The sequence below is a fragment of the Phaenicophaeus curvirostris genome, chromosome 2 (assembly GCF_032191515.1).
Source record: "Phaenicophaeus curvirostris isolate KB17595 chromosome 2, BPBGC_Pcur_1.0, whole genome shotgun sequence".
NCBI lineage: Eukaryota > Metazoa > Chordata > Aves > Cuculiformes > Cuculidae > Phaenicophaeus > Phaenicophaeus curvirostris.
The window spans coordinates 110,285,888-110,313,850 of record NC_091393.1 but is presented as its reverse complement, the minus strand read 5'-3'; the positions used below and the strand labels follow the sequence as shown (position 1 = coordinate 110,313,850).

The window sequence follows — 27,963 nt, the reverse complement described above, 5'->3', positions numbered from 1 at the left end:
CAGATGAAGACAGTATGAGCCTTGACTCTCCTAGTGCTGTCAGAATCCTTCAAGATGCAGGTGTGTTGAGTGTTAGAAATGAATATTACAATAATTTTGTGGTGCATGCCAGAGCTTTGGGGCCCAATTGTGTATTTTAGCCGCTTACTTTCTGGTCCGAGAACCACTTTGATGCTTCACTGTGCTTACAGGATGGTAAGGCAATTTTTCCCTTGCTTACTGGTAAAGATCTCTTAGCAAATACAACCAGAATTGGTAATTGATTCATCTTGTAATATTTATGCGTGCCATCTTTGCACTGAAAGCCTAAACAAATCTCTCTATCCATTTTACTAGGGAAGCAGGATCACAGCACTACCACTTCGCCGGCAGAGGCTGAAGTTAAAATGAGTCAATAACTGCACCTGGGTCCCAAATGCTCCAGTTTCAGGAACACACCAGGGTTCAAAGGTGGCTGGAAACAGTCTAGTGTAGGCTGTAGCACTATCCTGTGTTTCCCAAGAGCGGCTTATTATAATGTCAGTCATCTTTTGTCCTTTTTCTTTTGTCTTTATCTATTTTTTTATTGCTTGACAGTTCCAATAGCACAGTTGTGAGCCTTGATTCAAGGGCAGGGGCAGGTACGGCACCTAAAGCCAAGGACCATCCCTAGGAGTCGCAGAGGCCTGGGGTGATGGCAAACTGTGTCCTGAGGTGCAGCAAAGGGAATTACATGGAATCACCTGGCCAAGCTGCTCTAACACACCTGATATAGTGCCCAGCCACCAAGCCAGCCTATGAAACAACACCTTTGGCATCAAGTCAGTACAGCATCCTTGGCACTATAACTGTGTACTTGTGGTCTTTTTGATACAAGTGGTTAGTTGTGCATTGGAGCTCTAATATTATTATGCATTAGAATAATAACTAAACAAACACACACACACAAACCCCAAACCATTTTTCAGATGTGCTTTCTGATACTGAGGTTTTACAATACCATTAGAACTGGATTCTTGCACTGCCTGCACAGCCCGTGGACGTTACTATGAGCACACATTTCTGGATGCATTTCACTTGCAGTGTATAAAACTGATTCACTGATCCAACAACTAGGAAATGATGGCAATTGAGAGAACACCAGGTGCTTGAATTGTACAGTCAGAAATACCTGTGATTTTTGCCAAGTTGTTGATTGTGTATCTTTACAAATGCGTGACTTTTGCATTGACACACTGGCTTTAAAAAGTGATCTTGCAGTCTGTGAAGTACAAAGGAGTTATGGAACAGTTTTGTGTTTCTTAGATGGTCTGATACAGCATCACCTGCTGGGAGCCTAATCCTGAAAGTGCTTGAGCAATGACATTACACAATTTCAAATCCACCTACGTCCTTGTGCAGAGTTCAGGCTTGGGAGCTGGCTGCGACACACATAGGCATGATATGGTCTGGGGTCTGAGGGTGTGGGAATCTGCTCCTGCAGTGTACTCAGACTAATGCTCAGCACTGTAAGGGATCAGCACGGCAGCTTTTGCAGGTGATTGTCTCCCCAGATCCACCTTTGATGGTGTTTATGTGCAGAATGAAGTGCGGATGGTGAGTATGAGCATGCTGTCCCTCTCTTCCCCCTGTGTCTCACAACCCAATTCTCTCCATGTTCCAGACAAGGTAGCTGAGCCTGTGATGCAACAAGAGCTCCCTGGGGCTGTGATGGTGCTTCAGCATCTTCTGATGGGGCAAAATGCATTTGTGTACAAAAAGCAAAGTAAGCCTTTGGTTTCTGCAGGAAAACACATCTGAATCTCTTGCTTTCCCCACACTTTTTATTTCTCAATAAGGATGCACTTGCTGTATCTTGGTAAAAGCCTGGGTTTTCTTTCTCATGCTTGATTACCAGACTGCTGGGTACTCTGCTATAAACTGTATCTGTACTTATAACCTCTTTCCTTTCCCAAGGAAGAACTAAACACAAAAGACTGCAAGACTGCAGGTTTGCAATACGCTGCAGCTCTACTTCAAAGGAAAACTACACCATTTCAGTTTCTGAGAACTAGAAGTTTGGATTTGACTCTAGACCTCTTGTCAGCCTCTTTTTGGCTCTACAATATTTAGGGCAATAATACCTTTCTCTTTTTTTCCCTAGTTTAAGGGTATACTCTAATTAAAGAGTAGCTGTTACCCATTTAATAAGCAAAAAGAGTAAGAAAAAAGGCATGCATCTTTATTGGTAGCTGTGATCAGACTCTGCCCATGTAAACTGGAGACGTCCTTCCTGTAAGCCATTGCTACACAACATATTTATACTGCATAATGACCCACTTATGGTGCGTAAGCTCATATTCATATCCCATGCACCAGGACTCAGTGGAACTGTCCATACATTCCTGCATTTTCCACAATGCTTCTGGTTTCCTAACATGAGCTTTCAGAATATGAGCTCAAACATAGACGTATTCACAAACAAAAAAAATTCATATTGGCTATACAATGTGCAATGCACCCTTCATTAATTGTTTTGTGTGAGTCAAGTATTCATATGCCCTAATTGAATTTATTATGTAACAACATTTATTGTATTACTTAGATATAACATCAAAAATGTGTGCTGGTTTGGAAAGGCACATTAGTAATCCAATTAGAGCAGCAGCCATAGCCATGGATTTGCTAGCAATCAGCAGAGGACGATTTTGTTTAGATTAGCTTGGTACATTCATTGTCATAATTAGTCACTGAATATTTTTCAAGTCAAAGGTTAGAAAAACACAAAAAAGTGAGAACGGTCTCAATGTTCCAGCTATTTTCCATGTAAAATCACCCCACACAGGCAATCAGGTTTATACCAAGCACACACACCCAGCCATGTGGCCTTCACTGCTGCTAAGTCATCCATTCAGCAGCAAGTCAAGACATGACTGAAATGAAGGTAAATGGTTGTGGAACCCCAAAATTTTCAGCTACAGAAAGCTGGGAAGGCAAAGAGACCAAGGGTCAGGGCTGAAGCCGTGCTGGGACACCAGCACTACACCGACAGGCAACATCACAGCGCACGTCCAGGTAACCCAAGCACAGTACGGGATGCTCACTGAGAACTTTAGTGTGATTCTTATACTTCTCTTGTCTTTCATCAGTTATTTTTGCTGCAGTTAGTGCTGGCAATGTTATCAGTTAGCATGGACATGTCAAAGAGGCACAATTATCCTTTCTAACAGACCTTCTTTCCATTTCCAGTTGAACCTACTGCTGCATGGCCCCAACCATTGCCTACAGCACCCTTGTATGTTTTGCTTGCCATAACAGGAGTTACAGGCAAACTACAGCCTCGTCATTGTGACACCTCCATCTGTGACCGAGGTCAGTGAGATCATTGCTCTGAACATCTCTACTATCTGAAGGACGTCCTTCAAAGTGCAAGAAAATAAAAAGCTATCTGATTCTGTTGCACAAAGTGTGTGTTTGCAGATGGGAAGATACCAAAGAGAATCAGCTGACCCCTCAGTGTGACACCAAACTTGGACACAGACAAGAAAGACAAACCACAAGAAGCAAATGTGGTGACTGGCCAAACCTTTCAGTTTCCACAACTGTTTGTTGTAACTGCCCTGAGCACCAGGGGAAAGAGATGTCACTTGAATTTGGTCATTGTCTCTTATTAATTTTCACTTACATTTTAATTCTCATATGCACAGTATTAGCACGCGGGCTGGGTGAACGTGCGATCTCCTCCCTTCATGCTGGAAGTCCCAGCAGCTTATGCCTGTGCAATCACGGCTCTCACTAGGGGCTGGCTCACAGATAAGTCCTAATCTTGCAGCTTTCTCCTGCTCCTGAATGCTCTTCTCAGGCTCAGAAAGCAGATTTGGGGCATGGGATCTGAGCTCCAGTCTGCGCTGCCTGTGCAGCTGCTCTATACCAGCGGGGAGGTCTGGGTCTGTGCCAGCCAGGAGATGCTGCTGCTGCTCTGCAGGGTGGTGCAGAGGGAAGCTGCATCAAGGAAGATGCGCTTTTACATCCTAAGTTAATTGCTTTCTTACAAGGCTGTCCAAAAATAAAACCTGGGGAAAAAAGCCCATTACAAGAATGTAACACTACTCCCAAGTTACCTGAAAAGGAATTGCAACCTAGTGCAGTGTGCTTTCACTGTCCCACTCTGCTCCTTCAGTCTCCTTCTCATTTCTTGTGCTTCAACCTGTGTCCGGGTATCGCAGGTATCCGAGTTGTCTGTGGAAATGAAATACCAGGAGGAATTGCACTTGATGCAGCTAGTTCATGCCTAGGGTTTAATGCACAAAAGGAGCAGGCTGCCCTGGGGAATCCTGAGCTGGACCATGCACGGTATCTGAGAGGAGTTAGATGTCCAAGTCTGGCAAGTTTAAAGAGACGTTGTCATAAAAAAAAGCTAAAGAAAGAGCAGGAAGGACTAGGAAAGAATCTCCCACGTCCTCCTGGCTCATGTACTCGTACACACAGGTGATGGGTGCCCAGGTACTGCTGGCAGGCAGAAGAGTAGAGATTTATTGTATGGTTTTCATGCATCCTTGAAAAATACCACAGCTGCTGAGTATGAGGGAACTGTAAGGCCTCTTCTTATGAGACACAGCTCAGCAATTGTGTACTGAACTGTCTCATAAACAGGCCTTGCTGAGCCAGGTGGGGGTGGGAGATTTTTGAGGGGCTTAGGTACAGCTGGGGGCCCCTGTGGTTGAGCTGTGTCAACTTCTGAGGGCAGAAAACCAGGCATGAACTTCATATGTCTCTGAGGCTAAGGAGAAGCAGAAGGCTTCTATCAAGACTCTTGGGCGTAACGAAGCATTTGACCTCAGTGCATACAGCAGCAATCAGACACCCAGATCCCTTGGGGAACCCAGCTCTGGGAGTCAGTCCAACTCCTTTTGAAGTCAGCAGGAACTGCAGAGGGTCCTGCAACGACACCACTGTGACCAAGGGTACCAAAAAGACTCAGGAACACTTAAATCGTATTACAACAGATTGTGTCTGCCTTTGAGTGGCCTCAGAAAGCAGGTCTGTACACTTTCATACAACTTCATTGTATTCCCCAGGCAGGAAAAGGTAGTTTGAAAACAATTTACAAACATCTAAAGAGGTGCCTAATCATAGCTACAGTATTTATGCTTTAAAAACAACTTATTTGAAAAATAAACCCCCTTAATTTGCAAATTTATTATCACAAATATATAGTTCTTGTGCTCATAGAATGTTAATGCATTTGGACATACTTTTATGAGTAAAACGATAAACCTAAGGAATTCTGCTGTGCCTTGGGCCTCTACACACTTAAACTCGTAAGATCTTTGGGACAGGACCCGTCTGCCTTGATTTATGCAGCGCTCCACACTGCGGGCTCTGTTCCAATGAGTAATGGTCCTTGTGATGGCAAATGTACCAAGATACAGCCCTAAGAGACATCTCGCTGCAAAGAGAGAGCAGCGTCTCATACACACTCTTAATAAACAAACACATAAACTGTCATAGGTGGAGATTTACGCCGAGAAGGGGAGTGGGGAGAGGTATGCAATTCTAAGGGAAAAGAATTAATTGTTATTTTTTTAGTTCCCTACATCTGCTGTTTCTTAAAGTGGTCCCTGAAGCTCTTGAAGGTGCCTTCCTGAGCTGGGTCTTTGCCATTGGTCTTCGAGTCTTTCCCAGACCACGACCTGCCCCTACACATCCTGCTTAAATTCATCCTTTGGTGGGCTTCAATTTAGCATCACCAAACACTGTGACCTCTGCCTGCTTCTTCAACTGGCCACTCAAACTTAGTATCTGAGATGCAGTGCACAGACACATGGACCTTAATATGTCTCTGCCACCAGGTGAGCTCCTGCCTGGCAGATGCCTCTCCAATGTGGTCTCTGCTGTACCACGGACTCTTGAGCTCCTATCAGCAAGATACAGAATACAAAATCATTTAGTGTTTCCAGGCAAATGCATCTCTGATAAAGCCATGACTGCCTATAGTACGATGCAGATCCATATGTGGCAGGCTCAGCTGTGCAAAACCTCAGATTCAAAGTTAGTTTTCTAAGGTTAAATACTGACATGTTTTGCACTACTACAAATTTAAAGGAAGGCAAACTGTTGGATACCCCAAACCCATGGATACCAAAAACCCATGCAAAACAAAGTTGACTAAGCAAACAACAGAGTAAAATATCTATATGAAAATCCAAGGAAATCTATCCAAACATCTTTAATACTCCTAGTTTGTTACCATCAGCTTTTCAAAATTATTCAGCAATCAACCTAGTACTCATCATCTTGCCTATAACTACCCAAGTTGTTTTCAAGAGTTGACCATTGTGGCTTCTTGGACTTCAAGATTAAGTTCTATTTCTTGCTGGAATCAGCAGAAGCCATTTTATAACTTCCACAACATAAAGAAGCGCCACAGTACAGAGGATCTAGAGAAATGACCTAGAGTTTTGCACAAACTCCTGGAAGAGATTTGCAGTGATTCCTCTCCACCCACTTCTCGTGCTAACTAGACACTGAGACCAGGCTTGCTTGAAGATGATTCTGGTCCTTCAGTGGTTTGAGCTAGCACAGGTTCAATATGACTTCAGGCAGTAGCAACAGTCTTAGGCCAATTCATGACTTGGTACCAAGGTTTTTGGGGAAGCCAGCTCTGGAGGCAGCTCCAAAGCAACGCTCTTCTTTGTCACCTTCATAATGAGATTGGTGGGAAGAAAGTATAGTACTCCCAAATAAATAATTTGCATGAATCTCCACAATAATATTGCGGAAGTAAAAGATGCAAATTTAGGCCTGGAATTATTTTAGCTACTTATTTTCATGGAAAGTAATGAAATAAAACATCATCCACGGTGATGCAAGCATTTGGCACTAGAGGTGAGTACTGGCTTCTCCTGCATTAAAGTCAGTACTGAGGTTGGCAATCGCCTGTTTTCAGTAATTCAGCAGGTAGGAATGGTTTGGCACATTTTAACACAGTTCTTGATAATCACCTAACTTTAAAGAATTAGATAGCACGTTGTGTTTCTGACAAGACTGTCTAAAACCTGACATTTATAGTCAGAGGAATTCAGCTCATTCAATCCTCTACCGCTGAAGTCAGTAGGATTATTCAAGAGAAGCACAGTCACCCCATAGCTGGTGGAACTGTATCATCTACGTGGACGTTACATACAGGTCTGCTATGAGGAACGGCTGAATAGTGTCTTGTACAAAGCTCAGGGCCAGATCCAGACTTCAAGAAATTGTGAGACACTATTTAGCCAAACCTTATCAGTCTCAAGTAAATAGTGAGATACTAGTTTAGCCAAATTTTACCAATCCCAAATTTTAATCTGGAGCCAAACTTTTATGCTTTTTAACCCAAAGCTGAGGCTCAGGCTATGTTCTGAAGAACATCATGTTTTGTTGTGACACCTTCATAACCATGTACACCATTCACCTACAACTGCATCACATCCTGTATCATAGACACCCAAGTCTGTTCCAAAAAACCCTTTCAAGAAAATTATAACATTATGGTAAAGATGTTAATCCATATTAGAGAAGACTTATAAAACCCCCAGAAATTAAAATGCTGAACACACCCAATGAATATCAAGGCTATCTCTGAATTTAAAACTTTCCAGTAGTTTACAGGGGTCATTTCACCCTAATCACCATTTTATTTTTATTAAAGAAATAAAAGGAATTTCAAAAACACTACCTAGAATCACTTGTTTCTGCCAAGCGGTTGTTCATGATGGCTAGAGCACCCACCCCAGCGGAGAAACCATTTTGTCTCGTATTGATACAAACGTTCCTTGGGTAGCCATTGGCTGTCTCAGATAACTGCTTTTGCAAAATGGCCAGGGAGACTTTATTTGATGCTGTGAGCTCCCTCATGGAGATCATCTCCCCAGAGAGCCTCCTCCCCTCAGTGTCGCTGTCATACTGTCCATCTGTGTCCATTGAGATGTTACGCCGACGCAGACGGGCTCCAGGGGTGATGGCGTTGCGGCGTCCAAGGCGGGCACTTGATTTATGGCACTTTGGGCAACATCTGCATTCAAATTTTTTCAACATCCAGTTCAAGACTTGCTTGATTACGATTGAGATGACATTAAAAAGAGAGTATATGCAACATACCCCCATTAATATAAATATGAAGTTTCCAAATCTGTATAATCCCTGATTTTGGTACGCAGCGTTCTGGCTGCTTACCAGATCTCCAAAGCCAATAGTGCTGAAGGTGACAAAGCAATAGTACAAGGAGTCAATATAGTTCCATCCTTCCACCGCTGTGTACATGGCAGAGGCGCAGCAGGAAAGAGTAATAGCAAAAATTCCCAGAATCAGCATCACATGGTAAACAGACGGTTTCCACCCCACGAGGCTGCCCACTCCCGACATAGCCGGCCCCCTTCGGAAGTTGGGAGGTAGGAGACCACTTCTTCGCAGCTGTCTCTCATGGCACGCTTTCATGATGAACGCTAGGAGAGAGATAATGCGCTCCAAGAAGAGGTTGAAGAAAAGGATTGTCCCAGCACACCCAAAAAGGCCATATATGATGAGGAACACTTTTCCAGCCACGGTTGCTGGTGTGGTCATCCCGAAACCTAAAGTGTGGAGATAAATGAGTAACATTAATGACAAGGATTTTCATGCAGAGCTCGCGACGTCTGTCACTTAACAAAGGTCCCATCTCACTGTACAAAAGTCAGCTCAGGCCAACATGAAACCAAGTTTTGTAAATAACAAAGGCGGCACCAGAAAGCTCAATGAGATGACTAGAACTCAAGAGAGGGCAAAACATCTTGCATAGATGAAAGATGATATTAACAGGGAAGGATGACTCTGTAAATGCAGGTGGAAGCACTCCTGAACTCAAACCACCTCACCACAAGACAAGGTGAAGAAGCAATTTCCCTGCTCCTGTGTGCACTAACCAGCGTGGCCTGATGGCAAGCACAGGCTTTTAAGTGACAAGCCGTAACCCAGCATAATGCTATTGTTATCAAGAGCTGATAACAACACTCCTGCTGAGAAAAGGGAAGGTTTCAGGTTGTATAACAGGGCCTCCATCATGCCCCTCAAATTTAAATTTTGTTTTAAAGATCTAAGAATCATAGAATTAGAGAATGGTTTGGGTTTGGGAGGGACCTCAAAGCCCATCCAGTTCCACTCCTTGCCATGGGTAGGGGCACCTTCCACTGGATCAGGTTGCTCAAAGCCTCATCCAGCCTGGTCCTGGACACCCCCAGGGATGGGGCAGCCACGACTTCTCCGGGCAACCTGGGCCAGGGCCTCCCCACCCTCACAGAAAAACATTTCTTCCTAAGATCTCAACTCAATCTCCTCTCTTTCAGATTAAAACTGCTCCCCTTCATCCTGCCCCTGCACTCCCTGATCAAGAGTCACGCCCCAGCTTTCCTGTAGACAAATAAATTAATTAAATAAATAAAAATAACAGCACTTTAAAGTCTCAAACAAATCCCAACTGTGACCAGCCCACCTGATATAATCACGGAAGGAAGAAAAAGCCATGGTCGTGTTTTAAGCTATCAGTGCGAACCCCTGCCTGCAGACGGGGACCACGAGGATCTTGCAGCGGTGAAAACACACTGCTGCACAGTTAAATAGAAAAAATAGAGCATACAAACTCTGGAAAGATCCAGCAGCAATTTTCACTCACCTCCTCCTTACAAGAATTGTCTTTTGACACACACACATAATTTTATATACAAGCAGTAACACCTTGTAGCTATATAGACTTAAGTAACAGCAAAAGAGATCTTCAGTCTGCACGCAAACAATTCTAGTAAGTTTGTTCCATGTTATTTGCTGACATCAGTTATTTAAAAAAAAACAAACCTACATATATTTCATATACTACCTTGGGAAGATTCTTCTGAAGCTCAGTACTGTAGGTATCACCTTTGTGCTGCTGTTCTGCCCTGTGGAAACACTCAGTGGTTCTGTCACAAAGCCTACAGATGGGATTATAGTGACTGTTAAGTCCCATGAATAAATAACCCCAGTTAATCTAAATTAATGGTTTGTGTAAAATCCACATACTGACTTTTTTCACTTTCTTGTTCCACGAAAGCGTATTCGGAGAAGTAAATACCTCCATCAGCACACATCACAAAAGTGTGTGAAGAAAAAGGAGCGACCTCTAGCACACAGCATAATGAAACCATTCAATCCAATTCGTTATTACAACATGCCTTCAAACAGCAAGAGGAAAGCATTCCCTATGTATAACGAGCCGAGATTGCTACTAGAAACCCATTGATTTGTTTTTGTAGCAGTTGCATTTGTCTAGGTAACTGATTTGCACTGACTTCCTACTTCACTGATACAGAATTTCACTTTTGTTGGTAAAAGAATGCAAACGCTTGTGACACACTTAAAAAATCTTCTCAGTGACATGAAGGTAAATGAGGAAAGAGGTCATCCTACCTTCACAACAGACTTGGGATACTTGGAACTAGCTGTGTGACAGCACTTCAGTCAGTGCTGTAGCATCAGTACCTTCTTTGCAGAAACAGTGTTTTTTGTAAAAGAAAGTGAAAAACCTGCACAGTATTACCAGACATGACTAAAGGGCTCACCAGATTCTGTTTTCTGGCCCCACAGTCCATTTTGTCACGCTATAAGGCTACCTTTGAGCAGATCTCACCATGCCTGCCATGGGTCCCAGGCTCCACATGGGTGATCAGGCAGCTCTGCTCAATTCCTCCTCCCCTGTTGTTGAAGCCGTTACCTGGGTTGGGCTAGCTGCTTGCGTGAACCTGTCATTTGATGATGAATATCCACCAGTGCCTGGTCCTCAGCAGAAGCCAGGGAGCCCACTGTGATTGCCAGCTAGGGATACTGGCCAGCTCTCTATGCAGAAGGCATCTGTTTTCCTGTGCCTTGTCAGCGAAGCGCTTAGACACATGCTTCACAGCAAGCATGCGAGCATCACCACCAAAATAATTGGTGTATTGCCACACATATGGTCAGACACATTTATTAATGAAAAAAAAAGAGATAGTGACAGTTTGGATCGAGCTGTAAGTGTGCTGACGGTTTTTAGTATTTTCTGGTCATCATTCATGAGAAGTTTACATTTTTGATGTGGTTTGTTTAAGCGAGATTTTCTGAAGCATAATGTTACCAAAATTCAGTAAGCTATGCAAAGGATCCATCATGGCAATGAGATGATTAAGACCACAAGACAGACAGAAAATAAGACAAAGGAGACAACAGCTTTCAGACAGCAGTGTGCTCCTGTCCTCCTCGGGCAGGGTCTCCCTGTGCTGCTTGTGTTTGTCCCCTTGGCACTGCCTGGAACACAAAGGGTCAGTCCTGGTGTGTCCTGTACACACATCTGAGCTCAGCCCCTGCTCAAGGCTAAGCACACCATGAGTCTGGGTGAGATGGATTCATTCAGAACTTCCTGTGCTCTGCATTTGTCACAGCCCTGACATCTATTGTACACACTCCTCGGGCCGATGCTGTGTGGCTCAGACACAATATTCTAGCCTCACCTATGCTCACGCTGCCTCGTTCAGACCTGCCACTTCAGAGGCAAGCTCTACTGCAGCATTAATTTCAGCTGTCTAGTACTTCTCCTTAAACAGAATTAGTAGAGCTGAGCTGATAAAAACTCTTGGGCAACAATCCTCTTCAGCAATCTCTCACGGGTTAGGGCTGGCACTTAACGAGCCTGACTTGCATAAATAGGTTTTGTGGCTATTATTCTGCTCATTTGGACTTTTAATTTACTGCTGAAGCTGCTGATGGATTCAAGAGGTAGTGCGACTCGACAAAGTTGTGAAGACTTACATGCCTTGTGCTATGGTTCCTATTGCTCCTCCTTGCTTTTCTTTTCCCTCATTTCCTTAAGGGTAAGAGATGGTTGGTGGCAGAAAATAAGCAGGAACAGCAGCTTTAGTATCCGTGAGCAGTTCCCACAAGCAAATTGGTTTGGTGATTACCTTTGAGATTAAAAGGGTTGAATATTTTCCAGTATAGATGTATTTAACGAGAGATGCAGCTCTTCTTGCAGAGGAATCCTCCCATGGGACTGGGCTCATACAGCACGTCAGCACATCTGAGCAATCCTTTTAAACCACAGAGTGCAGATTAGGAGAGAAGTATCACCTCTATCACCTCTTACATTTAAAGGAATCAAAAGAAAGAACTGCCAAATATCTTTTTAAACAAACGATTTCTCAGAAATATACAAACAAAACCAAAAACCAACCAAACCCTATAACTAGACTGCTGCTTCTAGAGGGAAAGAAGTTCTTGCAACATGAAGATGAAGTTCTCACAGGGCTGGACCCCAAGAGATGCGGGTTGCAGAACACTAGATAAACTAAGAGCAACCCATTTTGTTTCATGTCTCTTCCACAGTTGCTTTAGATCCTGGGATTCCATAGTCTTGGCTGGTCATTACTGGCTAACATCAAAGAAGACATTATCATATTCTGAATTTTGAGACTAAAATTCCATATTTGGATTCTAGTGCTCCCTTCAGTCCCTACTCCACCTGTTAGCACTTCATCATTATTGCCCCTGATAGAGTCCTTAGCACCTAATATCCAGAAACAGTTGCCTTGGATACAGGGTCACAGCTCAGAGATGACAAAACTGCCACAGACTGAAACCTTCTACTGCACCCAGCACTTTTACCCAAGGAGTGAGAACACAGCGAGGCAGTTCTTTCACCTGCCTTTGCATTTCCAGACTTCAAATGAAAAGCTAACTTTCCCTTTAACATCTTTGTCAGACTGCTTTACTAAAATACCCCCGCTTTGGGCTCAAAGAGTATATATTTTTTTAGAGCTCTTCCATTGCCAGAGCCTTTACTTTGATATAGTAATATTAATATATAATATTAATATTAATTATATTAATATCAAAATTGCTGTACAACTACATTTGATCTTATTTAGATTACTGGAAACAGAGCTCCTGGACAGGTGTGATTTCTCCAGCACTGTGTGCAATAAGACACTTTAAGTTAGGCCCATGCTAAATCTGAAGACACGAGATACCACTGCAGTTTTTAGGGCTGGTCTAACCTGTAGTGTACACAACCTTGCAGTGATCTATCTACTGGAGCAGATACCCTATGGAGAAAACACAGAATGACTATGCAGCTAAGGACTTGCTTGAATTATCAGTCTCTCCATCCATCCATCCACCTACCCACCCTTGGTAATATATATACCACTTCAGGTTGAATAAACAGGCAGTTTCTAGCATTTCCTAATATTTTTCTCTTTTTAATTACATCCTTTTACAACGAGCTTGCTCTCCCCAAAGCCTACAGTAAATAGATGGTCAGAGATCCTGTAAATTTGCTTTGTGACTTAGGGTGGGCTAAACCAGGATTTTTTTTTCCCCTAACACCTATGACTGTTCAGTACATAAAAATGTGCACACGTGCACCCAATCCACTAGAAACTGTGGGATAAAATGCCCAGTGTATTCTGTGACCCTAATTGCACCATGATAAACTCAATGAATGGAGATAAAACCCTTCCAGGTAACTGCTATTGCTCCCTGTTGCATCTCCACCAGTGAAATATTAACCAAGTACCTGAGACAACTGCTACTCACAAGGAGCCACGTGGGCAGGGCAGAGGCAGGACATGATTTATTAAACATTAAGGAGTTTCAGGGAACTGTGGGCAATTATTAAAGTCTTCCACTGCACCAATTTTATTCTGTTTATCCACAACTGTGATCAGACTATAGGTTATCTGAAATGCTGCTACACATAACATCAGTGAACACCGGATCAATAACCATCAGAGCTTTTCTGCTGGCTGTGATTGAAACTGTGGCCTGAAAGGTCATGACCACATATTCATTCCTCTTTAAAGTACATTGATTTTTAAATAGTTAATAGATTATTTTAGGCTGACAATTCTAAGCTTCCTCGACGAACAAAAAAGTGATTAAACTGCAAGCATGACAATAAATAACTAACAGGTAAAGAAAAAAATACTGGTTAATTACCAGGTATAAAAAGGAGGATATAAAAGAGATCGAGAGTTATCAATATTTTTCTGTAGAGGTGAATTACAGAGATAAACCTAAAATTATGCTAAAATCACTATACCATCACTAACAAGTGACTCAAGTGAAGATCACAGACAAAACTGGACAGCAGTGCCTTGTGTCCAGGGTTGTGGGCAGGGCAGCCCAAACAGCCCAGGGATGCTGGGATGCCCCAGCTCACCTGGCAACATATGATCTCTGCTCGTGGACAAGGGGCTTGTGCTCCCATGGGTGTCCCTGGAAAGAAGTGGATTGCCAAGAGCAGCTGGAGATTGGGCAGAAGGCACCTGTAGCAAGGAGTGATGTGATGGAAAAGGCTATGGAGGTAACCACAGGAGCTGATGGCTGTGATCCTGGCATTGAAGAAGGGATCTTGGTGTTCTGGAAAGGGAATTCTGGACAGGAGAAGGTGGTAAAGGACGAACTGTGGTAGTAAGGAGTAGCCAGTAGGCTGCTAAGAAGCTGCAAGGAAACCTCTGTTTTGTGAAATACCCTGAAAATGGGAATATGAAGCCTGACCCCACATGCAGGGTACTTGAGATACCCGATAGATATATGGCTGATACCTGGCCACATCAGTGGGCGGGCAAGGAGGAGACCCACATCCTACAGAGGCGATGTCCTGTGTGACAAAGCTGGAATGATCTGAAGGGCATGCCAGACTTGAGGAGACAGGGTAAGCTTTCTCATCAGAAATCTCAAGCGTTAACACCTTGGCAGGTCTCTAAAGCATTAGTGCTACCCCTGAGACCCTTGTTGCAGTTTAGCCCTGAGCCAGCAGCTGAACAGTACGCACCTGCTCTCTTGGAAAAGGAAAGAAGAATCAGAAAAGGAACGGAGAATTCCCAGGTTGAGATAAAAACAGTTTAAGCAGAACAATAAAATAATAACAACAACACAACCACTCTCTGCCCACCCTGATAAGTGATTTCAGCAATTGCAGCAACAGCAATGAGCACAGAGACCCCAGCAACTGCAGCAACAGCAACGAGCAGAGCATCAAATGTAGAACCCAGACTGTCTGCCAACCACCTCCCAGCCCAACTCCCATTTTTACATTGAGCATGTTGTTAATGGTATGAAATATTCTATTGGCCAGTCGGGGTTGGCTGTCCTGGCTCTGCACCTGTACGTTGGCAAAACATGGGGAACTGAAAAATCCTTGATTTCCTAGCAACCACTAAACCCACCAGTGAATTAAGATTCTTCTCATAGTAAATCTAAAAACCAGTAGCTGCTGGGAAGAAAATTAACTTCACCCCAGCTGAGCATAAACATTGCCTGGCAAGAACCAAACCACTATGTGTTATCAACAGCATTCTCATACTAAATCAAAAAGAGCAGCTACTGTTAAGAAATTAAGTCCATCCAAGTCAAAACCAGGACAAATTCCCAGGAAAGGGGGAGGGGAACAACCTCCTCAAAACCTGACTGTGTGTGCATATTTACCCTCTCCTCCTCACAGTGGTTTTCCTCAGTGTGTTCTTCTACACTGACAACTTCTTGATGAGCTTTCCAAGAAGATCTTCAGTTTCTAGTGCATCCTCAGCAGGCACATTTATCAGCTCAAGTGGTCTAACTTTCGTAAATCTGAGTGATAAATGACCCTTAAAAAGAGAAATGCTGGAGCTTCAGCTCCACCTGCAGCAGAAGTATTCTCACTCTATTCATTTAGACAAGGTTTTTTTTCTGAGTTGTACTGCACATCACTTTTTCTGTGCACAGCGTATGAAGAAAGCGCACATCAGGTAAAACCAAACCCCCTACCCTTGCCCATTACTATATGCCATTATTTTAAACACTTAAGCCAATAAACACAAGAAGCTGATCATCTCGTCTGGCCAAGCATCTCTGGCACAGAACCAAGACAAAGAAGAAGCAGAAGAGTCTCTAAATCAGTTCTACAGTTCTCTGGCTGGGGCTGGCTGCTCCCCTGTGCTCCTTGTACAAGCAAATGGGGATTGACTCATGCCAAGCCACCCTCGTCGCCAGCTAGGAAACAGCTCTGGCACCCTGAAGAGGGGGGCTGTCACAGGCTTGAGACTGGAAATATTCAGCAAGCTTACGTTTGGATTTACCAGATAATCCTTTTGCACCACGACACAGTTCCCAGTGAGGGACGGGGACCCTCTCCTAAAAGGAGACGAAGAATGAAGTTCAGAGATAATATGAAAATCAGAGGACTATGAATTCAGATTGTCCACAAACAAAGACAGTAAGGACCTATGAGCTGGCATGATTCTTGCTGACTGTAAAGGGATAGAGGTGCCCTGCAGTGTGACAGTCTTCCTTAACTTCTCCATTAACATATTGCTCATAAACAAACTTTCTTCCAGTACTTTGGGTTTGATTGCTCTTTACAAATAATATAATCTACTTCCCTGCTAAACTCTTGGGGCCAAGTGCTGGTTTACAGTCATAAAAATCAAAACTGAAACTTTTTTCTTCATTTCATGCTACTTTTCTCAGGCAAATCTTAAGCAAGATGATACTAAATCCCCTCTCATTTTGTCAATTGCTCTGCCCCTTGGCATAGCTAGAGTGCTCTATCAGCTATTTAAAACAGAATATGAGCTAGTGTTGTCTAAATTAGCGATAAACTACCTTGCAATGGAAAAATCCCAGAAAAGAGAGATGAAAGCAGGATGCTCGTACTTTGGGTTGCAACCTAACTCCTAGTGAATTGATCTAAGCTAGTCCAGAGCTGCTTCTGATGATCAGAGTCCTATCTTTGGTTTGTTTTCTTTTCTTATCCCAACCGCTGAGTGAAAACCATTTTCCCATAATCTTTTCTGAAATGGTGGTGATGTTAATAACAGAAAAACTTAGCTTTCAGGCTCCTTGGCTGTTTAAGTTCTCTTCCTGTGGATGCACACTTCCCTGCACTAGAGGCTAATGGTTTTTAAAGTCCTGCCTTAACAGCCACATGGGGCTGTATCAAACTCTTGCTCACATTTGAGATTGTGAGCAGGAGCATCTGCCTTGGCTACTGTTGCTGAATCTCAGCTAAAACACTGAGCCACAATCAGACAGAGCAATCTTCTCTGAATCTAGAGTAACTACTTTTAAAAAAATGCAGAAAACAAATGCAAGATAACCAAGAAATACCCAACAGCTGTCTTAGCACCCAGGAATAAACACGAAGGCATAGCTCACAGACCCCAAGAGTGGCTGATTCCTCCTGTCTCTTGAGATGCATCCAACATCTGATGCCATACACTCTCCACCCTTCCTACAGTCTTCATGTGGCTGCTGATCTGATTCCAGGTGAACTCTGTTTCAAAAGTTGATTTCTCCTGCAATCTTAATTCTTTGTCCTTTAAAGCTGCCTCCACTCTTATTTTCCTATGGTTCTGAAAATGTGTGAATAATTGTGTATCTAAGCAACACCCTAAGAAAGAAAAAGCTTATGCTCTGTCATTGCAGAATGTTTCGAACATCAGCATTCACACCTGCTTTTGCTGTTTATTGAAACTCGCAGTTGTGTTTCAGATGCCCGTGTAGACCCAAGGTTGCACAAAAATGTTTTCTGAACTCCAAGATAAAAAGAATTATGGCATCCAAATGCTGGAGGTTTCCCTGGTTCTCGCTGCTCTGCCTGTAGTAGCTTTTGTAAAAAGACAAACCATTTCACCACACAAGTTTTCCCCCCACCCCATATTAAAATCACCATTTGGACTGAAGATCTTCACACCACAGTCACTTCCATCATCAAAGCCTTAAAGCAGACTCAACTCCTCACACGCTGAGCACAAGTGACACTGTATTTTTCATTTAGGAGATAAATACATTGCTTGCACCATACTCATTCTGAACAAAGAGATGACAGAGTATTCAATAACAAATAGGATTTTATCTGGTTTTCTTTTAGCTGAAATTTCCTGAATTAGTTTCTCATCAACTTCTCACAAATTTCTCCTAATTGCTGTTTCTGCATGATTAAATTTGCCTGCCTACGACTCAAGAATGAATGTGAACATTTGGCCCATCAGTTCCAAGGGGGAAGAAGCTGCAATGGCATGAGCTCAGAAAAGCTGAAGTTCATTGAGAAATCATTGTGGAGCTACCTTTGTTATCAAGGTGCTACCCCTTTTTTGCATCCACAGGAAGCATTTAGTACAGATTTACAAAGAGGAGCCACAGCAGTGCCTCATCCACATTAGTAATCCCACACATTAACATCTAACTTCTTATCCTACTCCTCTCCAAAGCTTTAACTACTTGAAAAGGCTGCTAATGCTTTGTCTTATCTCAAGTGACTTGATTTAATTTTCATTCTGTGTCTCTTAGTTTGATTCAAGAGCCTGCACTGAAACCTTCAATGCCTACACCTTGGCGTACCACTCACTGCCATCACAGACCTCAAGCTCAGGCTACAGCAGTAATCACAGAATCATGGAATGGTTTAGGTTGGAAGAGACCTCAAAGCCTATCCAATTCCAAAACCCCTGCCATGGGCAGGAACACCTCCCACAGGATCAGGTTGCTCAAAGCCCCATCCAACCTGGCCTTGAACACATCCAGGAACGGGGCAGCCACAACTTCTCAGGGCAACCTGGGCCAGTGCCTCACCACCCTCACAGGAAAACATTTCTTCCTCATATCTCAATCTCCCCTCTTTCAGCTTCAAACCATCCCCCCTCATCCTATCCCTGAACTCCCTGATCAAGAGTCCTCCTCCTGCCCCCAGCTTTCCCGGAGCCCTTTTCAGTACTGGAAGCTGCTGTAAGGTCTGTCCAGAGCCTTCTCTTCTCCAGGCTGAACAACTCCAACTCTCTCAGCCTGTCCTTGTATCAGAGGTGCTCCAGCCCTTGGATCATCTTTGTGGCCTCCTCTGGGGTCACTCTAACAGATCCATGTCCTTCCTGCAATGTCACACTCCAGCAAGTGCTGCCAACATCTAAGCTGCCTTTGTTTTACAAACCTAGCCTGACAAGGCAAAGAGTAAGGTTGGACTTCCTAGAGCCCCGTATACTGGTCTTGACTCCAGCAGAAGAAAGCTGTTGAGGAGATATAAAATTAAATATATCTTGTTCATCTGGATTGCAATCCTTAGGTTACAATTCTGTTCATTACTTGTTTCTATCCACAAAAGGCCTTATTATCACTTCTAAGACTTACTGTGCTCAGGAGGGCTTTCAAGTTTCAGATGTTCACCAGCATGAACCCAAACCTTTTTCCTTACCTACCTTCTCCCACTCAGACACACATTTGGTGCTGACACACTATGAAAACTCTCTTTTGATAACGGCTCGTATAGACCACAGGCTCAGCTGTTTTCAATAACATCAGGCTGTCTTCATACTAAAAACCGCAGACACACTGTTCCACGTTGCTTTTCTGTTGCTTTAAGCCTGATGCCAGTACAGCAAGAGGTACAATTCTCATTGACTTCAACAGCTGCAAAGATAAGGTAATACTGCCTTCATGAAATTATATTAATGACATTGTGTTTTCCAGCTCAAACACCAGGAGTGGGTATTGTTACATGCAGTGAATTGCCAACAAATCTATTCTATAATTGTTTTCCTCTTCTCTCCATGACAAAGAGCAATTTAAGTTCAAGAAAAGCAAGTCAGTGTGCTTGCAAAGATGACCCATCAGCTAAAGTGAGAAAAATTATGACGTGTATATGATCCATGTCAAACTGAAGGAAGAAATGGTTGGACTGAAAAGAGGGTCAATAAAGGACTAACTCTAGGGAAGGAGAGTTGCGATGGGGTACAGAAAGAAACTGTAAAACTCTGTTTATGACTTCTTTGCTACTCATTAACTTGAAAGACCGCACCGGTATCAATCGAATATTCAAAATGTAATCAAGCAAACAACTCATCAGTAGAAGAGGGTATGCTAATTGGGAGGGAGGTGCAGAATTAAGACTGCCTGGGAAAGGCAGGTGATGTCAAAGAAGGAAAGGGGGAATATCCCTAAGAAAGCAAGGGGGAGGGCAGGAGCTATGGGCTGGCCCAGCTCCATGGGAACACAGCCATAGAGTTTCAGGCAGGAACGGGAATTACAAACCCACAGCAAACAGGGCAGCTGATATACTCAGTAATTATGATCCCTTGCTTCTATTACAGGCACGATAACTGCTTTACAGGTAAGGTTGCTTAGTAATACAGACTGCCTGGATGGAGCCACCTGTCCCTGAAGTGGTATTCTGGCCCACCAGCGTTTGGTTTGCGATCGTCTCTCCAAGCTCTTGTAAACGCAAGGGAATGGAAATACAGGTATTTGCTGTCCAGCAGGGACACCACTGGAGACCAAACTGAAAGCAGTGCTAAGTGGGAGGTAGGAATAGACATTGTTCCTTCAATTACCTGAGCCAGAGGGACCCTGAGGGCTGCAAAAATGGAGAATCCTTGGTCACAAACTCCAGTGTTTCTTTGTTTTGACCCTGAACCAGCACACACTAAGTCAATATAAAATTCCCCTGATTTCTGAGAGGCGGGACAATACCTCATGTGATACTGATGCTACAGACGGGCTTTGTTTTTTTTGGGAGACTGCTCTGAGATGTGGTGGTGCTTGACGTTCAGTTCAGAGACCCCAGGTTTCAGTGCTCCAGCTGAGCACCTCGAACTCCACAGCCACTGCAAAACCAAGAACAATTTGGTCGTCCCTTGTCTTAATGTTTCCAACTGTTATATCTCCACTGTATTGACATCTGCGTTTTCAAACATAGGGTTTCATAGACAGGGTTTAATAGTTAAGAAAACTCTGAAACTCTTGAATTAAGTAATCTGACCTGATGTGCTCAGTTCAGATGACTGAAGCGCAGTTAACAGCTTCGCTTTCTGGGTCTGGCATAACCCTGCAGGGGCAGGCAGAACCTAAATAGTATGGAGACTGATTTAAATTGTAGCTTCAGAAATTTTTTTTTCTTCTAAAAGGGGCTTTATTTAAAGTACTGGGGTTTCTCCCTCCTGCTTTCTAGAATAAATGCGCAACAAAGTTAGGATCAAAACTATTTCATAGTGACCCTTCAGCAGGGACACATCACCCGCGTTATTACATGGATGTACTCCAAGCAAAGCCTCCTGTTGTTGCCCCCAACCGCAAGAAGGCAAGCTGCGATTTAGATTGCTTTCCTGCTCGGAGTACCCACCCTACACGCGTGCATTCAGAAAATCCCTGTCAGTGCGACCCAAAGAAGTTAATACTCCCATGCAGCGACAGCAAGTAGAACAAATCGCTATGATGCAGACATGGGGTGTTGGGCTCATGGTTGCACTCAATCACCTTAGAGGTCTTTTCCAGCCTTAATGATTTGATGATTCTACGATCACTTCTCTCCACAGGATTATGCTGACCACTGATCTGCTCTTGCTCTCCATTCTGTATCAAAACTACCTGAGAGAGAAAATAACTTTCGGATACCCACTGGCACGTCGATTCAAACATCACACATCCCTAAGGATTCGGACCTGGCTGCAGCAGACCAAGCTGGAACACACTCTCATTCTGGCTGCAGATGGCATATAGGCTGGCAAAGACAAATAATCTTACCCAGCAACTTCATAAAACTGCTTGCTCTCCCAACTGCTTTCTCATTTGGCTTTTGTCTGGGTTTTTTTAACTTCAAGGAGGTCAACTCTGGAGGCCCCAGAGAACTGCAGAGCTCTCAGGAAGCATAACACTGATCCTGAGGACATTTTGGTTTGACTGTCGCCTTCCAATGTGTGTTGCCCGCAGACTGAAATTGCACGTACAGAGAGCAGAGATCCAGAACCCTCCCCAGCTGCAGCTCAGATTCACATAGAATCATAGAGTCATTAAGGTTGGAAAAGACCTCTAAGCTCATCCAATAAGCCTAACACCACTATGCCTAGTAAATCATGTCACAAAGTGCCACTTCTATATGGTTTTTGAACAACTCCAGGGATGGAGACTCCACCACTGCCCTGTGCAGCCTCTTCCAGTGCTTCACCACTCTGCCAGTAAAGAAATTTTTCCTAATATGCACTCTAAATCTCCCCTGGCGCAACTTGAGGCTGTTTCTTCTTGTCCTATCCTTGTTACTCTGGAGAAGAGATCAGCACCCACCTCACCACAACCTTCTTTCTGGGAGTTGCAGAGAGCAATGAGATCTCCCCTCAGCCTCCTCTTCTTGAGACTAAACAGCCCCAGGTCCCGCAACTGCTCCCATAAGCTCCGTGTTCCAGACCCTTCCCCGGCTCCATTCCTCTTCTCCAGACACACTCCAGCCCCTCACTGTCTTTCTTGTAGTGAGGGGCCCAAAACTGAACCCAGGATTCAAGGTGCGGCCTCACCAGCACCGAGTACAGGTGCACGATCAGTTTCCCTATCCTGAAACATAACAATCAAGAAGCCAGGATGAAAAATCTTTTCCCCTTAAAGCCCTCAGATGAGCTGGGTAATTTGTAGAATTTCTTACCAAATTACCATGTGGGGTGCCTGCTCTTGGCCAGGCTCGCTCCCTGGCTTTTGACATGCAACCATGTACTTGCTGAGCTGTCCAGCTGCCTTGTGCACATCACTTCCTTTAAATTACCGCTGTCAACACACCTGGACCCACTCTGGGAGTCTGTGGGTACAAAATTCCAAATACCAGTCTCTCACAAGGCAGATTCAAAGCTCATCTCACCCCAGGGCTGTGCTTTATCTCTTTGAGATAACAGTGAAGAAGAGTGTGCTCCACCCCTTTGCTGGAGCTGTCAGTCCACACACACCAAGTAATTTACCAGGATATCTCAGGGATAAGGAAAGGATGAACAGTCCCACTCATACCTATACAAGGAACCCTCACCCAGCTGTACAGAGCAAAGATCTTTGCACCTTTCCTTCCCAGTGTCCCTTCTCAAGAACCTGTAACCCTGACATGCTCCATCCCAAAAAAATCCATCTGTAGAAAGGGTGCTTTTTAAAAATACTATATCAAAACATCATTTTTCTGTAGTGAGTTACTGTTTTGACCTCATTTTTAGTGCTTTTTACAGATTTCAAGAAAACAATTACATCACTTGATTTTCCAAAGGATTTTGAAACCTGTACCGACATGTAAGAAGCTTAAGATCCCAATTTAATACAAAGTTGATGTCAATACATTTACTAGATGGGCACCTAATGGTTATTATAACATTTAAGAGAGGAAAAAAGTCTGGATAGAGAGTCTAGACTCACAGACCAAGTCAGAAATCCAGAGCTTCATACAGCCCAGAGTCACCTTATGTGCTGGGCAGAATGAATCTGTGCTACAAGAATACACCAAAAGCTAAAACTGATGATGCCATACACATCTCACCAGAAGAAACCTGCTCTGAGTTATGCTTCACTTTCAGTCTGTAACAAATTACTGGTAATTCTTTGTGACTCGCATTTGGAGAAGGAAGGAAAAAAACTCAACTGAAAACCACAGTCTATTGCCAGTTAGACCAAAGAATCAAGAATAAATTTCACATAGCTGATAGCTGCTCTATAAAGAAACCAGAACAAAAATAATAGTGATTGCCTATGAGAAAGTAGATCTTAGACAGCAAAATGACTGAATAAATGGTGTAGCCTGACAGGAGGCAATCAGAAACCAGACAGAGGAATTTCATTACACAGCTCTGAAAATCAAGATACGTCTAGTAAGAAATAGACTCAACATTACATTATTCAGCCACAAACAATGCAATAAAACAATGAACACCCAGAGTGCTATCAAGAGGGCGTTTTACATACTATAAGCCACTCACTTTGTGGGCTATTCAGGAAAATGCTTTAAGATTAGACTTAACATTTCATTTCAGAGCTCTCTCCCATTTCCTAATGACCCCACTAGCATCTTTCTCACTCAGAAGCCTTCATTCCGCCTGTGTAATTAAGAGGCAGAAGCGCAGCCAACAAAGTACAGGAGACAAACCAATGAAGAGAGGCTCCTCGGTGCTGCTCAGGGAGGGTAGATGGAGCGGTTTTCTCCAAGCCTGACTGTGCTTAACCCTCATGTTCACAGGAAGATTAAGAGCAGGAGCCTTCCTCCCTCTGTCCCCCTTACATAAACCCAGGACAAACTGCAGCCCTAGCCCTGAGTGCCTGTATTTTGATGCCTATGTAGGAAAGACTTAGAACAGTGAGAACAGAGTGAGGACTTGAAAAGACCCAGTGAGTTTCCTGTAGGTTAGAACCCTCTGCAGATAAGAGGCTGAGTAACCCGTGGGTGATTTACCCTTGACAGACCCAGCACCTACTTGGTGTTTATTAAGCAGTGAGTAAGAAAGCTTTCCGCTGCATCGCTAGGATAGCAGCGTGTTTAGCTGGAGAAATAAAGGTGCTTTGACACATGTAACTGGTAAGGCAAGCTGTTTTGACTTGATGTCTGCTACTTCTTGTTGAGCTTGAGTAAAGATTGCATCCTCCTTGTCAATGAACTGCATCACACACGAAGTAGAACTGCTCTGAACCAGGATAATATGGAAAGACCTGGCTGGGAGGGAACAGCAGGACCATGAAAGAACAGCATTGGAGCGGCTCTCCCAGGTGACATTTTGATGTCAATCATTTGGTTTCTCCCATGCTGTGATTGTAAGCGAGACAGCTCACAATCATTTAGAGTGTAGCTCTGGGGTTTCAGCAGGACAGACAGTTAATTCACTGGGTTTTCCTGCTTTGGCTGGACAAACGCAGCCACCAATGATACCTTAATGCAACTGTGTTGTGGAAGAAACATGGCCCATGAAGCTGATGAGCTCACTGTGAGCTTCGTCTCTCTACAAGCTGCAGCAGCTTGAAGAGAGACTTGGATTAGATACTGGGAAGAAATTCTTTACTGCAAGGGTGGCAATGGGCCCAGGTTGCCCAGAGAAGTCATGGATGCCTCAGCCCTGGAGGTGTTCAAGGCCAGCTTGGATGAGGCTTTCAGCGCCCTGATCCAGTGGGAGGTGTCCCTGCCCATGGCAGGAGGGTTGGAACTGGATGGACTTTGAGGCCCCTTCCCACGCAAACCATTCTGTGATTCTGTGAAGAAGCAAATGAGGAGACGTGCTGAGGCGGGGTAGCAGTTCCTCTTCTGCAGGAGCTGTACACGTAGGTTGTAAAAGCTCTGCTGGGAAGGGGTGGCAAGTCTCGGGGTGCTGGTGCTCCAGGAGACAGCAGGCTCACTGGACTCACACCAGGCAGTAAGTAATCCAGACGTAAGTACTATCAGGTAGTAAGCCAAGAGAAGGTACCTGCTCAGGGGAGCACTTGACAGAATACAGCCTTAGACGCAGCTCAGGAAAAAACAACCTCTACCCTCCATCTCGCATGGTGAAATGCAGGCCCTGCTGGCTGTGAAGAGAGAGCGGTGCCCTCGGTTGCACTACAGGAATATGAGAAACACAATTCTTGGCTTGGCCATTTACACCCGACAAGGTCACCAAAGAATTCCCTCTGCCCAGGTACAAATGCCCACGAACAGGGTGATGAAGTGGAGATGCAAGCGAACACATGCAAATGAGGAGAAAACATTTTCTGTTCCAATAACCAGAGAGGGTTCAGAGGAGAAGAGGACTGATCTGCGCTTGCACATCCCTGAAGGTTTCTGTTTGCTACAGCCCATGTGAGGACAGGCTGGGTTTGCTAACACACCAACTCTTTTTCCCCACCTATATAGCTCGGTCATAACAATCTCTTAAAAATACACGGTCTTGTGATGAAGAAGGCCTAACACTTCATTAAAATGGTATTTTAATGACTGGACATCGTATGACCTTGATAAGAAGTTAACTGCGTTATTCAATGCAAAAAGTACCAGTACCTGACAACATCACTGCAGTCACCATCACGACTCTATTAGCAAGATTAGTCACTATTGATACAACATCGTCCAAACCTAATGAATGTGAGCACCATAACGGGCTGTGCGGTTCTCCCTCTCCAACAAAGGGAAAGGATGACACTGATGCTCAGAAGCCCCACGACGACTGGCTCGTTACACAACTTAAAAACTGGCAGAGAGAAAACAGTAGGATCTGTCCGCAGGGATGTGATTCCTCAAGCAACGCTCTGCGAGGCACAGAGCCGCAGCTTCACTTCAAGTAAACACGGCAGCTCTTAATGGCACTTTCAGAGTCAAATAAAAAAGTAAAAATGGCAATTTTAAAGTAAAAGAAACGAAACTCCTACCACCCCAACTCACCATTTGATCATAAAGTGCTGCTCTTCCCAAACACCTACCGGATACGGATACCTGCTGCCAGGGAAGCACTGGGAATGTACATCACGGTACAGCCAGAAGGTGTGCAGCACCGCGTAGCTCATGTCTTTATTCACAGACACATCTTAACTCTGCCAGCAGTTAAACCAGCATCCAGCTCAGTGGCCAGGCACAGCGAGCCCGGGTACCACTCAGCAGCCCCATTGCCTCCCATTGTAATGAGGGATCCAGGCACCAGCTGCATCCCGTTGTGGCCAGGGATGCTCAGAGGGCAGAGCCCAACCTGGGAACCGCGCCGGGCAGGGAAGCTCTGAGGGCAAAGCCCGCCTGGGGCAGAGATGCCAGGGAGGGGATGCCCAGAGGGTGAAGCCCACGCTGGGCAGGGATGCTGGTGAAGGATGCTCGGAGGGTGAAGCCCTTCCGTGGCAGGGATGCTGGGGAAGGGATGCTTTGAAGAGAAAAGCCTGGCCGGGGCAGGGATGCCAGGAAAGGATGGTCTGAGGGTGAAGCCTGTGCTGGGCAGGATGCCGAGGAGGGGACGCTCTGAGGGTGAAGCCTGTGCTGGGCAGGGACGTTTGCGAAGGATGATGCTCTGAGGGTGAAGCCTGCCTGGTACAGGGATGCCGGGGAAAGGTTGTTCTGAGCGAAAAAGCCCACCCGGGGCAGGGATGCTGGGGAAGGGATGCTCTGAAGACAAAGCCCATGCTGGGGAGGGATGCCGGGGAAGGGATGCTCCGAGTGTCAAGCTCCCCCGCGGCAAGGATGCCGGGGAAGGATGCTCCGAGGGCGAAGCATTCCCGGGACAGGGATGCCCTGAGGGCGAAGCATTCCCGGGACAGGGACGCTCCGAGGGCGAAGCCCCCCTGTGTCAGGGGCGCCGGGAGGGACGCTCCGAGAGCGCAGCTCCCCGGGGCCGGGACGCCGTGGCGAGCGGGCGGGGGCCCCTCGGGAGGCGGGTGCGGGTCTCGCGGCGGCCGGGCGGGCGCTCACCGATGGTGGACACCACGGTGCCCACGAAGTAGAAGGCGCCGGGGAAGTCCCAGCGGGGCCGCAGCGCGTCGACGCGGACCCCCGCGGCCATGGCCGCCTCGTAGCTCCGCAGGAAGGCGCGCAGCTCGGGCAGCGCCACGTTAAAGGCGCGGCTGAAGTTGTGCAGGGTCCGGTTCCAGCGCAGCCGCGCCGCCGCCTCGGACGGGCTCTCCAGGGCCGAGAAGACGGTGGCTCCGGCGCCCAGGTAGGCGGCGATGAGGGCGGCGAGCAGCAGGAACCGCCCGGTGTCGCGGGTGAGGGGCGCCGGGCGCCGCCGCCGGCAGGACCCCGCCGGGGGCATCGTCCGCGCCGGGGGGCGAGGGGAGAGCTGGGGGGGCCGCGCCGCGGGGTCAGCGCCCGCCCCGGCCCCGCCGCGGGCTCCGAGCGCCGCAGCCACCGGCGCGGCCCCCCGGGAGCCGCGGCCCCGCCGGGAAGCATCCCCGGACCCGCCGGGCGGCGCCGCGCCCGCAGCCGAGCGGGCGGGGAGGGGCGGGGCGGCGCTCCGGGGCTCCTCCTCCCGCGGGGGACCCGGCCCCCGCTCCCCCCGGGGCTCGCAGCCCGCGACTGCATCGCCGCTTCCCGAGGTCCCCGTCCCTGCTTCCCCGCTCCCGGGGCTCCGCTCCCATCCCCATCCCTGCTGCCCCCAAATCCTCATCCCTGTTCCCTCGCTCCCGGGGCTACCCACCCCATTCCCATCCCTGCTCCCGGGGCTCCCCCCATCCTCATCCCTGCTCCCCCCACTATCCCCGCTCCCGGGGCTCCTCTTCCATCCCCGCTCCCTC

At 45.6% G+C, this 27,963-nt stretch overlaps 1 protein-coding gene across 1 annotated transcript; it reads right to left on the bottom strand.

Annotated features, from left to right (window-relative positions):
- Window positions 1-19: 19 nt before the first annotated feature.
- KCNK12 (potassium two pore domain channel subfamily K member 12) lies at window positions 20-27,836 on the bottom strand. The gene is made up of 3 exons (XM_069850909.1): window positions 27,143-27,836; window positions 7,676-8,567; window positions 20-4,197 (listed from the first exon to the last, which is right to left on the bottom strand). Exons 1-3 carry the CDS (start codon window positions 27,834-27,836, stop codon window positions 4,161-4,163), a joined length of 1,623 nt encoding a protein of 540 aa, XP_069707010.1. The 3' UTR covers window positions 20-4,160.
- Window positions 27,837-27,963: the final 127 nt, after the last annotated feature.